This window comes from Galeopterus variegatus, unplaced genomic scaffold (assembly GCF_000696425.1).
Source record: "Galeopterus variegatus unplaced genomic scaffold, G_variegatus-3.0.2 Scaffold2564, whole genome shotgun sequence".
Taxonomy (NCBI): domain Eukaryota; kingdom Metazoa; phylum Chordata; class Mammalia; order Dermoptera; family Cynocephalidae; genus Galeopterus; species Galeopterus variegatus.
This window is the reverse complement of record NW_007728675.1, coordinates 89,403-104,391: the sequence shown is the minus strand read 5'-3', so window position 1 is coordinate 104,391 and position 14,989 is coordinate 89,403. Positions and strand designations below refer to the sequence as shown.

The following is a 14,989-nucleotide window of genomic DNA, read 5'->3' as shown; positions in this document are numbered from 1 at the left end:
TTAATCTTTTCAAAGAACCAGACATCATCTGGTTTTATTGATTTTGCTCTATTCTTCTTCTTCTGGACTGTAGATATCAAAAGATAATAATATTGTAAGTACCTTTATGCCAACAAATTGGAGAACTTAGATGAAAAAAAACAAATTTCTTGAAAAAAAAAATCAACTTACCATAATTGACACAAGATGAAACAGAAAATCTTAAAATACAAACAAAAAGAAAAACAAAACAAAAGAACAAGAAAACCAAAAAACCCTACCTATGTTGATTAAAGAAGCTGAATGATCAAACACCTGCTCACAAAGAAAACTCCAGGTCCAGGTGGTGCTCTGGCAAATTCTATGAAACATCTAAGGAAGAAATCACAGCAGTCTTATACTCCTTAAGAAAGCAAAGGAGGAGGGAATACTTCCAAACTAGTTTATAAAGTCGATACCCTAAAACAAAAAAAGTGATGTGATGTGGAAAAAAGAAAATGTAGACTAGGGTAAAAGAAAATCAGGAGTAGGGGGAGATGGGTGGGCTGCAGTTTTCAATATGGTGATCACCTCATTGAGAAGTTGACATTAGAGATAAGACTAGAAGGAAGTGAGGGCCAATGGGGATATATGTTGGAACAGTGCCCGTGCAAAGGCCCTAAAAGGCAAGAATGTGCCCAGAAAGGAAAGGACGCAAGTGTGGTGTCCTGAACACCCAAGTCAGGAAGATCTATTAAGGAAGATGGAAAGGATCAACTACTCCATACTAATGTTAGTAAAGTAACTGAGGACCCTGGAATTAGCAAAGTGGCAGTCACTGGTGACCTGGAAAAAAGCAGTTTTGTGGGGCAGGTAAGACCAGAGCCTTACCACAGTAGGCTTAAGAGAAAATGGGAGAACTGGATCTAGTGAGTATAGATAGCTCTTTTGATGGGCTGTGCCTCAAAGGGAAAGAAAGAAAGAAATGGGACAGTCGTTTTAGAGGAAAATAAGGCCAATAAATGACTTTCTGTGTATGTTTGTGTAAGATAGGAGAACAGCATGTTTACATGCTGCTATGGTTTGAATGTTCATTCCCTCCAAAACTCATGCTGAAACTTAATCACCAATGTGGCAGTATCGGGAGATAGGGCCTTTATTTAAGAGGTGATTGGGTCTCTTCCATTCATGGATTAATGAATTAACGTGTCATCATGGGAGTGGGACTGGTGACTTTATAAGAAGAAGAAGAGAGATCTGAGCTAGCATGCTCAGCCGCCTCACTATATGATGTCCTGTGCAACCTCGAGACTCTGAAGAGAGTCCCCATCAACAAGAAGGCCCTCACCATATGGTTGACTTTGGACTTCCCAGCCTCTGAAATAAATTTCATTTCATTTCACTTATAAATTACTTGGTTTCAGGTATTCTGTTATAAGCAACAGAAAACAAAGACACATGCTGATGGATATGATCCAGAAGAGAGAAAATCTGATACCACAGAAGAGAGGGGAAGAACTGCTAAGGAATGTCAAGTTTATCTCCTGCATAAAGTCTCTTACCACATTCACCCATTTCAAAAGAATTCCTAAGTTCTCTAAAACTCTTGCTGCCAGCAATTCAATAGTTTCTAAAACATTATGAAAATATACTTGCCATCTTATTGAGTAAATTATTAACATAAATAATTCCTAAAGCATTTGAGAAAAAGTTAGAGTGAACTCTTGAAACAAGTCCAAGATGACTCTGATGCCTTTAATAATCCAATCAAACACCCCAAGAAACTTTCTCCTTTTGTTTCTTCCTCACTGCTTTGTGATTTATGGACCATATTTTGCTACTTTTTGGGATACTTTCTCAAAAATTTATTTTTCTTGATTTAGATTCAATTTCATATAATGCCTGTATGTGCACACAACTTAATTTCTTAAAGTATTTGAAAATGGAGTCTGTGGGAGGTATTCCACACAAGAATGTGTGCATGAGAGTTTTATTTTTCCCAGGCTGTTGCCATAGTTTCTTTGGCAGCAAAACTACATACAGCGAACTAATTGAAGATTTAAAATACATTGTTAGGCAATTTAGACTCACACGCTGAAGGTTAATTTAAAAGAAATATTGAGTAAAAGCAAGGAAAAATGTATACCATAGAGTTTTGCAGTAAGAGTCAAGAATCACAAAATGTTATTTATTAGTGTTACTTACTCTGTTCCCTTATCCAGAAGATATTGACAATACATTAGATTTCCTGCCAATCATATAATATGCACAAGTCAGATCCAACTCTCAATGAGACTTGACTAGTAAAGGGCAGGAACCCATGGGGCTCTACTTTTTATTAACCCAAAGAAGAAAGGATAAATAGAAAAGTCACATCAAGATTCTAGATAGTACAAAATAAACAAAAAACAAGCATAAAGAGGTGGTTCTCTTTCACTGACAGATTATGAGCTAAAATTCAATCTGCTTTGAATATTGAACAAATCCTATAAGCAATTATAATTGCTAAGAGGGGAGTGGCATGAATGGGGGGAAATCATTGTTAGGGGCACTGAGTTCTCAAACAAGGTAAAAGCAGAGAATCTAAGAAGACAAACCCTGCTTTCCTTCTGAGAATATAGGCACGATCTGGTGACCTTGAGCTTACATCTTGATGATAGCACAGGTCACCAGAGATAGGAGATAAACCTCGGGGTTTGGTCAAGATGGGAAATGAAGAAATGTAAATAGTGGAGGCAGTGTTACCCTACCAGATATCAAAACTTGTTATAAAACTATAGTCGCTAAGATAAGGTGGTACTGGCACAATGATAGATAAATACACCAATGGAACCAAATCAGCTGATGACAGAAACTCAGCTAATGACAGAAAACATACTGTAAACAAATGAAGTAAAGACAGATTGTTCATTAGATAGTGATAGAACATTTGGAAATACATATGGGAGAGAAATGCAATTGGACAGCTCGTTCACATCCAACATCAAAATCAATTCCAGGTTGATACAAGTCTTAAGCGAGAGAGACAAAAGTTTAAGAACACAAAATAGGAGAACACCTTTATGTCTTCAGGGGTAGAGAAGAATTTCTGTAACAGAACATGAAAAGCAGAAACCAAAAAGGAAAAGACATTTAAAAAACTAACTCAATTAAAATTACAACTTCAATTCTTTAAAAAATATAATAAAGTGAAAAGACAAGCCAAACGTATTTATGAAAAATAAATCTGCAAGGCAATCTGATATGGTAACCACCAGCCACATGTACTGTTTTAATTGCAATTAAATAATATTTAAAATTTAATTACTCAGTACCTCTAGACACATTTCAGGTGCTCACTGGTCACATGTGGCTAGGGGCTACTCTTATTAGATGGCCCCGATATGGAACATCTTCATCATCACAGAAAATTCTCTTTGGGCAGTGCTGATTTAGAACATAGACAACATTTTTTTTTTTTTTTTGTCTTTTGTCGTGACCGGCAACGGATCGCAACCCTCAGTGTCGCGCCCGTACCAGACCGGGACCGGCAACGGGATCGCAACCCTCGGTGTTGCTCCCGCACCTCACTCAGCCAGTGAGCGGCCGGTCTGTATGTGGGATCTGAACCCTCAGCGGGAGCGCCGCCGCGCTTCCCAAGCGGCGCACTGTAGCAGTGTGCCACCAGGCCGGCCCAACAACATTTTAAAACTTCTAAAATGAACTCAGTTAAAAAAAAATTAGACATCTGACAACTGAAAAACAAAAGCAAAAATATACTAAGAACATGCAAAAAGTCATTTCAACCTCATTAGGAGTCACAGTAACACAAATTAAATTCATTAGATACCATTTCAGACACTCCTAATTAGCAAAAGATTAAAAACCAGAGGGTACTGAAGAAGGTACAGATCAGCAAATTTCTCATACCCTGTCTTGCGAGGGTCACCCATGACAACGACCGTGGAAGCAGCTTGGCATTGTCCAGGCATGCTGAGCACTCTAATACCCAGCAATTCTATTCTATAGAAGTGATTCTCCACCTAAGCTGTTTGGTGTTCCCCCCACGCCCACCCCATTTAAGGCATTTAAAAGCGTATGTGGAGACACACACACACACACACACACACACACACACACACACACACACACACACACACAGTCCTACCAGCATTTAATTGCCAGGAGGACTAGGATAATCAAGTTCCTGCTATTAAAAAAATTATTCCATCTAAACTTTGTATTGAATTATAAACAAAAATTAAAACACTAGAAACAACCCAAATGTCACTGACCATAAAATGGACACATAAGTTGCATATAAGAGAATACCACAGAATTGAAAATAAAATGAACCTTAAGTACAGATACAATCAATATGACACTGAGTGAAAATAGCAAGATATATGAATATAAACAATATGCTTAAAATTTATACAAAGAACACAAATAACTAAACTAAAAATTAATTTGGAGATAAATATATATAAAACAAATCAAAACAAAAATGCAACGGAATGGCTAACAAAAAACGAGGATAAATTTACCTCTGGGAGAGGGAGAGGTCACACAAGGGCCTTCTAAGTCTGATAATGTTTTACTTCTTTAGTTGGGTGGTAGGTTGAGATGTTCGCTTTACTATATTTCTGTATACATATCTGGTTTTATGCATGTCCTTTCATGTTTGATAAATTTCACAATTTTTTTAAAAGCCAGCTTTATTACTAGCTGGGATCCTTGGCTTTTCTGAACTTTGCTGGTAATAATCTGCCTCATGGAGTTGTTCTGAAGTTTAAAGGAGGTAAAGTGAGTAACTGTAATAGGGGACAGAATAGAGATCATAGGAGGTAAGCATTTCCCTAAAGATTTCATCCTGGGTACTGTCCAGGATCACAAGGCCCAGAGTTTCTGGGCTGTTATTAAGTAAGTCAAGGAGATATCAGTAGTTTCTGTTTTCTCACTGTAGAATGGTGATACCCCGTGCCCAATTCAACTCACAGGAGTATCATGATACTGAAGTCATAGCAAATTTTTCAGTAAATATACAAATATAAGCTTTTATTATTGTTGCTGTTAGAGTGACTACAATCACTGTGAAAGGGTCTGGAAATCATGTCATAGAAGAAGAAATTATTTAGGACCTGGATATATTAAAATTAAGGCTACATAATAACGATAATGACATAATTATTTCCACATACTAGATAGAAAAGAGACATAAGATCTGTTTGTTCAGGGATCTTTCAGAGGGAAGACTGGAGAGATTGAAGAGAGATTAAAAGTAAGTACATATTGATACTCCATGCTGTACCCCACACATATGTACGATCAATTATATTTCAACAAAACAGTAAAATAAAAATAAAAATAAGTACATTGTGGTTCAATATAAGAAAGAATTTTTTGATAATCAGTGAGAGGACACAGAACAGACCACAAGGTAATTCTCCTTTACTTGAGTTATTCAGTTAAAGACAGAGTTTAGCAGAGACTTCTGTTTGGGATGAAAACATACATTTTAAAAATAAACTCTTAAATTATAAATACAGATAATATAACTTTTTGTCAAACTTATTTTGAAAACTAGCTCTCCAACTTAATAGTCATGAGACTACACGTAACTTATTGTACCTCTTGGAGCCTCCATTTCCTCGGTTGTAATAGGATAAAATCTTTCCTTCAAGATTATTTAGCAAAAATCGGTGTAATAATATATTAAAACTGCTTAGCACAAGTGTTCTGTAAGTGCTCAATTAGCTGTTATAATTTTTAAAAATTATTATTGAAGGGTTCCAAACTTGCTTATACCTAGATAAGTTAGGCAATGACTTCAGTCCAAGAACACAAAACATCCTTCACATTTTAAAACAGCTGAAGCAAGAATGTGTATCTGTTACTTCAAGGAAAGCAGCAAAACTGATATCCCTAGATCAGTTTCTTTAAGATGGTATCAAATGGCCTTTGGTTTCCCCAAAAGTTTCCTTGAACATGCTTTGTAGGGAAATCTTCTCCCATAAAAACTCTTTCAAATTTCATGACCCTAAAGCACTTTCTAGTTTGCTTAACTAAAAGACTAAAAATAAGACAAGAATTAAGAAGATAAAACTTGGTACAGCAAATCATATCATATTCATTACAATTTTAGGCCATTGGTTTTTAAAAAGATCGAAAGCTAAGAAAAAGAGCATATACACGACTACTTACACTCTCTAAATTAAACTGCAGAAACCAATAAAAAATATCAATGTCTATAAACAGGAAATGCTGAACTTCAAGATTAAACCACAGAAATTTATTATAAATAAATAACTATCCTATAAATAACTTCACTCAATGACACTTGCAAACTTTTTCTTCTTGTATAGGACTTTAGAATTTCGAGCAAGTAAAGCTGTTCTCCATGAATAAAACAATGGTAGGATCTTAAATTTAAATTATTTTAAATTATTTGGAATTTAAATTACTGTGCATTTTACTATAGTTATCTTTTCCCTTTGTGGAAGCACTCTGCTACACTCTGGTTTTTAGCTTGGTTCTGTTTATTAAGTTTCAAACCTAGCTTCAAATTACCAGCTGATGGTCACAAACTGTAATGAAGTTGGTGGATTAGCTGAAATTAAAACCAACTCACCCTTCTTTTCAAGCACAGATCAATTATTTATGGCCAAGTTCACCAACACTATGTTTTAATTTAGGAGGCAGATCATTTGAAGCCAGCTATAAATAAGGTAAATAGAATCTGGCCTCAAAACTTCTAGACTCCACAGAGCATTGAAAGAAGATGGTAGGATAGAAGCAAAGGAAAGCTACAGGAAAAATAGGAAAGAACGAGAAAACAAAACAAAAAAAAGCCAACATCCAGTGAGTTGCTTCTATGCCAGAACCTTCCACATAGATGATTTTCATTTTATTCTCAGTTAATCTGACATCACTTCATTTATTTCTCATAACCCCATTAGGCAGATATTATGCTCCCCTATTAACTTAGGGAAACTGCAGCTCAAAAAGTCGAAATTGCTTACCCGGGCAGCAGAATAAATAAAAAGGAAAAATGAAAACCAGAATTTGACATGGGGCTTGTCTGATTTCAAAGCCTGGGCACTTATTTTCTACATCAGATGAAATAATTCCCAATATTTTTAGACTTGAGTAGTTTAGGAATTTTCAAAACAAAAAGCAATTAAATATTCCCAAAGTATAACTCAAATAGCAGAAAACCATCCAACAACCCTTATTTCAACTGCTTATAAGAACCTCAAGTGTGAGGTTGTAACCATTACACGTAAGATGTATTCGAAATTATATATAGAGAACAAGAAACCTCGAGTGGGTTTGGAAAAAGTATTGCTTGGAAAAAGTAATGAAGCCACATCTAAAAGCAAGACAAAAACAGAGAATGTCAAGTACTCAATAGCCTCTTACCTGCTGTACTTCACTTTCCCCATTTGAGATTTTCTCAGTGTAAACAAAGGAATTGAATATCCGCTGCAATGAAAAGAAATGAACAAACATTAGATTTTCTAAATAAGGCAGTCATTTTCTATATGACTACATGTAAGTTTTTGTTTACAGTACAAAATAGAATTAAGTAGAAAAAAATTTAATTAAAATACCGTAATTTTACAGAGAGAAACCTAAATATTAGCCAAAGTCAGTCATACTTATATAAGCAATACCCAGGCATTTCTGCAGTGAAATAAACCAGATGTTACACTGTATCTTTCATTTTCAAAAATACATTTAATTATAGATTTCCGGAGCCCATGCCATTTTATCCGACTGGTATAATTTGACAAAGTTGTGTTTCTTATTTAAATCCTGCACTCCCTGAAAGCTGTAATTGTTTACAGGCACTAAAATCTAATGCAATAAAGCTCTTTGAAAAGGATTCTTTCCATATTCTTTCATGTCCCTGTTCAGCCAGTACCTACCTGATATTACCTATCACTTTCATTACTCAAGCACCCCCTTGGGAAAGTAACAAAAATAGGGCTTGCCAAATATGTGTGGCCTTAAGAGAAGATCCAGTGCTTATATGTCAGGAAATATGACATCCATGCCAAGACATTAGGTCAAACTATAGCACACAAGTACACACATTCTTCTACTGGTCTCTGCCGAGGCAGTACCCATTCCTCCATACATGAGCTGTATTTAAAACATCTCTGCAGACTTATGACTTTACCAAGCCATATCATATTACTGAGCAATCACAAGAGATTAACATAAAACAAACTAAAAAACGAGAATCTAAGTTATTTATCTGTTAGAGGTGCAAGAAAAGAGCAGAAAAAAAAAGCAGCAGCTTCATCATTTATGTTAAAGCTTTAAAGATACCACTGGAGACGAATAAGAACTCAAACCCAGAGATGTCAGCCAAAATTCCCTTTTTCCTTTCTATACGACCGCCAAGGGTTTGTCAGCGACTGGGACAGCTTCCCAGACAACCTAACACACCTGCATGGTTGTGGTGAAGAAGACAAGTGCCAAATTCATCAAGCACTGTACATCTAAATAGTGCAAATGAATGAAGGAAGATCAAGCTGCTGGCGGGGGTGGGGTGCGGGGGGTGTGGGGAGGGTGGAACTGGAAACTGGGTGAAGGGAAGCAAACAAACTTGGGAAGGACTGGGATGAAAGAGGATGTTATTACAATGTTATTACAGTCTAGAAAATTATAATTACAAATCATCATGACACCTTCCGTGCCACTCATTCATTCAACAGATGTTTACTGTCCCTTTCTTTTCTAAAATTGACTACTCTGATAGGAAAGTTTTCATTGCAGATTTCCAGTCATGCTTACAATGATAATGATGTTGGATAATATTTATTGAATGCTTACAGTGGGGCAGACACTGTTCTAAGTATGTTACATCTATTCACTTATTTAAGTCTTACAAAACACCTTTGTGATAAGCACTATTATTATCTCCATTATACAGATCAGGAAGCGGAAGTATATTTATTGAGTGCCTAGTTCAAGGCACACATTGTGCTCATGTGCATATCTTATTTAATCTTTATTTTAAAAATTACTGTGGCTCTAAAGATGAAACTGAGACCTCGAGAGGTTAAATAACTTAACCAAAATCACTTGGTAAGGCTGAAATTTGAACCCAGGCAGTGTAACTCCAGATCTGGTACTCCTAACTCTATTGTCTCATAAGAATTTGCTAACTGGTTTGCTTTACACAGGTCAAAAACATCCCTGTCAGGAACTAACACCTGAACATAATATAGATCAACAATCCCTATGTGTAATTCCAAAATTCAAAAGGCTCTGAAAATAAAAAGTTTTGCATAACATTTGTTAGTAAAATATGACATAACCTGAACTTACTTGGCGGTAAATCCTAACTTGAACTGATATGTGTTTATAGTCCTTATTAAACCAACTTGTGTGAATATTCACTCATTTTGATGCATAAATCAATTAATACATTTGATTATGGGGTTCTGCTCCAGATCTCACTGGGGGTGTTCTACAATCAAGGGGCATCAGGATTCTGAATCCTAAAACACATCTTGTTTTGGAAAAGGGATTATAAATCCATAGACTTCCATTCCCACAACTCTAAGTTCCCAGTTCTCTGGGGAACACCTTAGTTCACTCTATTATAATTCTCTTAGAGGCTGGGTAGATGCCATTACCACCCACAAGCCCAGAATATATCCTATATTTTTATAAAATTTGATTTTCAAAAAATTGTTCAGAACCAAGAGTATATTTTTATTAAAAATTAACAGTTAAAAATTTAAAAATTAGGACATTTAAAAAATTAACATCATTCATATAGTAATTCCAGATCTTGATGAATGTAGTCAATTTCTTATTTCATTTTTGGCAGTGATATTCCAGTTGATATAGTATAGGTCCAATCTTGGAAGGTGCTCCCCCAAGACATGACTGATAATGGAAGTCTGGACTACTCCAGGGAAGCAAACCAGATCCACCCTGCTCAAGCCAACACCCACCCAAGGGCCAAATCAGATACTTCCTTCTCCTTTTGTTGAAAGAAAAGTGAATTCCTCCATAGTAATAAAGAATATAAGCCAGGAAGTGTTCTTGAGGCTATGAATTGGTTCCTATTTTGCTTATTTATTATCTTAACAGTAATGATTGCTAATGGCTTTATGTAGATGTTTTTATGGCTTGTAAACATTTTAATATTCTCTATACCTATTAAATGTAGATGAGTAAAGAAAATTGTAAAAGCAAGAAAAGTTTGAGATGTGAGCAATGCTGACTGTAGCATTTTATACAACCCTCTAACTACTCCAGAAGTGAAAGATGACCTGTTAGGGGCTATCACCAAAGCAAACAATTTTTTGCCCCCTCTCCTTCTCTGGGTGATGGTGAGGGGGTGGTTTAAGGACTTTAGTGAGAGGCCATGAGAGGCCAGTAGAACCTGACAAGGAACTCATGACTTAACCATCAGCCACATCTGGTGCAAGGTTAAAAGTTCAGGCTTATGTGTACCAAGATCTCAAGGAACAGAGTGAATTTCCACTATGCTCTAGGTCAATGGCCAGTAATCGTCTTTCTTAAAACACAGGGCCTGCTAAGCCCGGCTCTCAAAGGCTTAGTACTTTCAGAGTTTACAGTTTCACATAAATTATTTCATTTGATCCTCACAACAACCATATGTGGCAGGCAGGGCAGGGATTTGAAACCACATTTTACAGATTTAAAAAACTACAGCTCAAAAGTTAGGAAATACATCACAGGTAAAAAATTGAAGCACTGAGGCCTGAACCTAAGTCTTGATTTAAAAATAGCCATTGCTTTTAGCAAAGTTATTAAACAAACTTATTCACACCACCTTTTTGTTTGGAACAGCCTAGGAATCCTAATACCTGCATGTAGGAATAATATGAGGATTTGGGTTTTTTTCTATCCATTTTATTTTAAGCAAGATATAATGTCAGGGGTAATTAAAGAGTCCCAGACAAAGGTTTTATTTTTTATTACTTTCTACTGCTATGTGAAATTGTAAAAGAAATAGAATACAGGGCTTTTGGGAGTTTTATTTTTAATGTGAGAGCCAGGAATTCGAAATGATATACCCGGCTGACATTTTCGTAACCTCAGGGTAAAGACTGTCTTGGTTATTAGAGGACTTGAAAAATGGAAACGGAAAGGAAAAGTTTTCCTAAAACATGAAAATGATGAACAATCCTGACAGGTCAGACCCTTCAGCCCTCCTGGCTGATTTACTCACAGGAACAGGGCTAGGGTATCGGAGATGGGGTGGGCATTCTGCATTCTCTTCCAAGTTATCACTTTCCCTTTTCCCAACTCCCTGGAGGACCAAAGGAATTCCAGAAATTTGAACTCTTAATTTGAACACAACCCAAAGGGAGTCAGAAGTAAGTCTCCTCAGTTTGCAAATCCCTGTAAATGAAGCCAAAGATATTGCCCAGCCCTGTCAATTACTCTTTCTTGTTATGAAATGTTCTCATTAAATTCTAAAAGTAAAACTACATATTATTTTATTGTGAAAGGATCATTAAAATAGGTGAGGAGGTTTAAAAAGTTATTTTAAGTAGAAACATGTCACCAAATCCTCTTTATTAATTATATTTATTTCCATAATTAAAAGAAAACAACAACAACAAAATATCTTATTCTTATGTTCATGGGAACTGAATACTCTGATCTAAAGACAAACCTGGCATTTCTCTCATTAATGCACACACTTTGGAAAACTGGCAGTATCTTCAAAAGTTAATTATATATATATCGTGTAACTCAGCAATTCCCATCCTTGGCATATACCTAGCAGAAACGTGGTGTGCTCATCAAAGACAAGTATAAGAATGTTTACAACAGCACTAGTCACAGCAGCCCCAACCTGGAAATACCCAAATGCCTATCAGCAATAGAAGAATAAATTAGGGTCTTCACATAATGGAATATTCAGAAAAGAGAATGAACAAATAATTGCAATATTCAACACAATGAATCTCACAAACATAATATTGAGTGAAAATGCCAGATACAAGAATACAAAGTGTATAATACCATTTATATCAAGTTCAAAACCAGGTAAAATTAATCTATCCTGTTAGAAGTCAGGACAGTGATTGCCCTTTATGGGAGGATGAATAGAATAGGGCACGAAGGGAGCTTCTGAGATGCTGAAATATTGTTTCTTGATCTAGGTGCTGGTTACTAGATGTGTTCACTTTTATGGGAATTCATCAAGCTATACACTTAAGATTGTGTATTTTTCTGTATTTATGCTATACTTCAACATATTTACTTTGAACATACATTCTAGGCAGTCTCTTTAAAATATACTGTACTCAAATGTTTTCATATATCTTAGAAACCATTTATGTATTTTTAAAAAGGAAGGGCAAGAACCTATTAAGTGGGCTACTATAAATATTCAAAGAAAAATCTAAATCCCAATCAATAATCCAGATGAAACGGGTATGTACCAACTGGAGAGTCACCTAGTGATTCACAGATAAGGTCTCCTGCACTTTCCCTGAGGCTACATATTAATTGCTCCCTCTTACTTTAAGTATATAACATTACTTAGTTCTTCAGCTTTCCATCCGATGGTACTGTACAAATCTGAATTTTCAGCAAGAAAAAAGGTATCTTTATCCAAGTTTCATCCCGCCTGGATATTCTGAATGCACATAACACAATGTAATCAAACCTCCTCTTTGCAAATTCCATTCTTTTATTCCCTGAGCACTGTCTTCTCCCCTCCTCCCCCAAAGCGGATATTCAGCTCAAATGAATGTAAAAATTAAAGTCACATAATAACAATTGAATACAGATACAGTTCCCCTACTTCTACTCTGAGAAGGAAAAAAAAAGACAAACATCGTGTGTGTGTGTGTGTGTGTGTGTGTGTGTGTGTGTGTGTGTGTGTGTGTGTGTGTACAGCCAGCTTTCCCCTACCTCTTAAGGGCTGCACCTTAGTCCTTCCCTGTCCCCACTCCCTACTCCACTGACCCACCCTCCCAATCTACCCTCTCCTCCCCTTCCAAATCTCTCTATTTAATTAAGACTGATTAACAGATGGCAAGAGAATTCCACTTTGCTGGCACACGAACTATTATATAAGTGTTTAATAAGATGGCCAGTCCAGACAATTGGCCCCACCTTAACTCTACCAATAGCTCTGCCAAATTTTAACTAGATATTTAAATGAATGCTATAGCAGAATACCACAGCGAAGAAATAAATACCTCTACAAGCAAAATGAGATTCTATTGGTCTTCCTCCCTGATTTTTGCTAAGAAAATACACACTGGGTTTTTATTCAAAAGCTTATTCTCTTGCTATTTGTTGGTCTCTGTGGCAAGCTCATGTACCTGACAGTTCATTAATAACTTCATTCACCTAGGGATTTGTTCCTACGAGTCTAGGTATTGTGGCCAAAGAGGAGAAAAATACAGATCACCACGGTTATCTCAAGACACTGACCAACACTAGCTACTAAAAGAGAAAGTATTGTCATTTAAAAAAACTCCAAAAATCACTGGAAAGGGAATTAATGGCAACTTAATTTAAGTGTTTTAGGAAAGAAAACATATGCATGACTTTATTCTTCCCTAAGCATACCAAATGAACAATCTCTTACTAGGTTTTAAGGGATTCCTTCTATACAGATTACATATCTTCTGGTTTTTACCAGACTATTTAACCTCACATTGTTAAACATATGGAAGGTCCAAGAAAAATGACATTTTTTGAGGAGGCTAATCATTCTGAAATCTGAGGTCACAAATCTGTTGTTATAAATCTTAGTCATTTTTAAATTTCTGAACTTGTTCATTCTGGATAAAGATGGCTCAAGAAAATAGCTTGCCAAGAGTATTGAAAACGTTACCACTAAAAAGAAAAATTGAAAGTAACCTAAATATTCAACAATAGGGGACCAATTAAATTATATTCAAAACATATTGTACAGCTATTAAAAGCATGTTTATAAAGAATTTGTTATTATTAATATTTTAGAAGCAGCATTTCAATATACAAATATTGTGCTAATTATACATGTGTTTGGGTGTATTACTTATCATAATATTACCATGTATATGACCATGGGCCCAGAATGCATTCAGGTGCTTTACAACATATTATCTCATTTAATATTTACAGCGACCCTTTAGTTATTATGTCCTCATTTTACAGATGAGAAAACTGAGGTTCTGAGAGGTTAACTTGCCCAAAGTTGACCATTAGAAAGTGGCCAGGTCTAGATGCAAAGTCTGTCTTACTACAAAGTATAGTCCTCTACGCAATGATCACCTGAATAGAAAAAAACTCAGGTAAAATTTAGAAATTAACCAAAATAGTAACAAGAATAATGAATAACGAATCTAAAATATATCTTCTCCCCCCTCCCCATCTCAAAATTGAGCACCTATTTCCTTCGTAACAGATAAAGACAAACACTTTTCAAAGGGTTGTCAAATTCAAAAAAGGGTATACGTTCCGAGCTACAACTAGACTCTACAAAGAAACATTTGCACTGTAGTACGACCTCAAGAGCTTTCAGAGGAGAAAATAAATGCAGGAGCTAATGTTTGACGCTCACTGTAAAAACTAGATCTTGAAGACCAGTGACTTGCAAGAAACTGGGCTATTCCAGTTTTATAACAAAGGGAAACGCATAGTTACTGAAAACCACAGCAGAGGAAGAGGCCCACATTGGGAATTTAAAAACAAAATCAATCAGTGGCACAATAGATGACCTTGTGCAAATCAGACTGTATCCCAGGTACACATGTCCCAGCCCGACAGACTTCCTGATTTTGTTTCAAGGTTGCAATAAATAATGAGAATAGCTAATACTTATATAGTGCTTACTATGCCAGGCATTAGGTACTTTACATATTTTAACTCATTTATCTAGTAAATATGAAGATGAAATTACATAGAGTGCACTAAAAACATTATGAATGTATTTCACATACCATTAAAATAGTTATTCTATTATTCTATTTTACCATAGTCAATCTTTTAAAAACATTAAGGATATTCTCTTAATGACAGTTATTCTATGATAGTTAGAGGTATA

The 14,989-nt window shown here is 35.8% G+C and overlaps 1 protein-coding gene across 2 annotated transcripts in view; it reads right to left on the bottom strand.

Moving 5' to 3' along the window:
* The window catches only part of CACHD1 (cache domain containing 1), a 203,544-nt gene that overhangs the window by 118,309 nt on the left and 70,246 nt on the right, over positions 1-14,989 (bottom strand). For both annotated transcript variants that reach the window (XM_008582312.1, XM_008582313.1), the window contains exon 2: positions 7,360-7,422. In XM_008582312.1, coding sequence (XP_008580534.1) covers positions 7,360-7,422 — 63 coding nt within the window. The remainder of the gene's footprint in view (positions 1-7,359; positions 7,423-14,989) is intronic.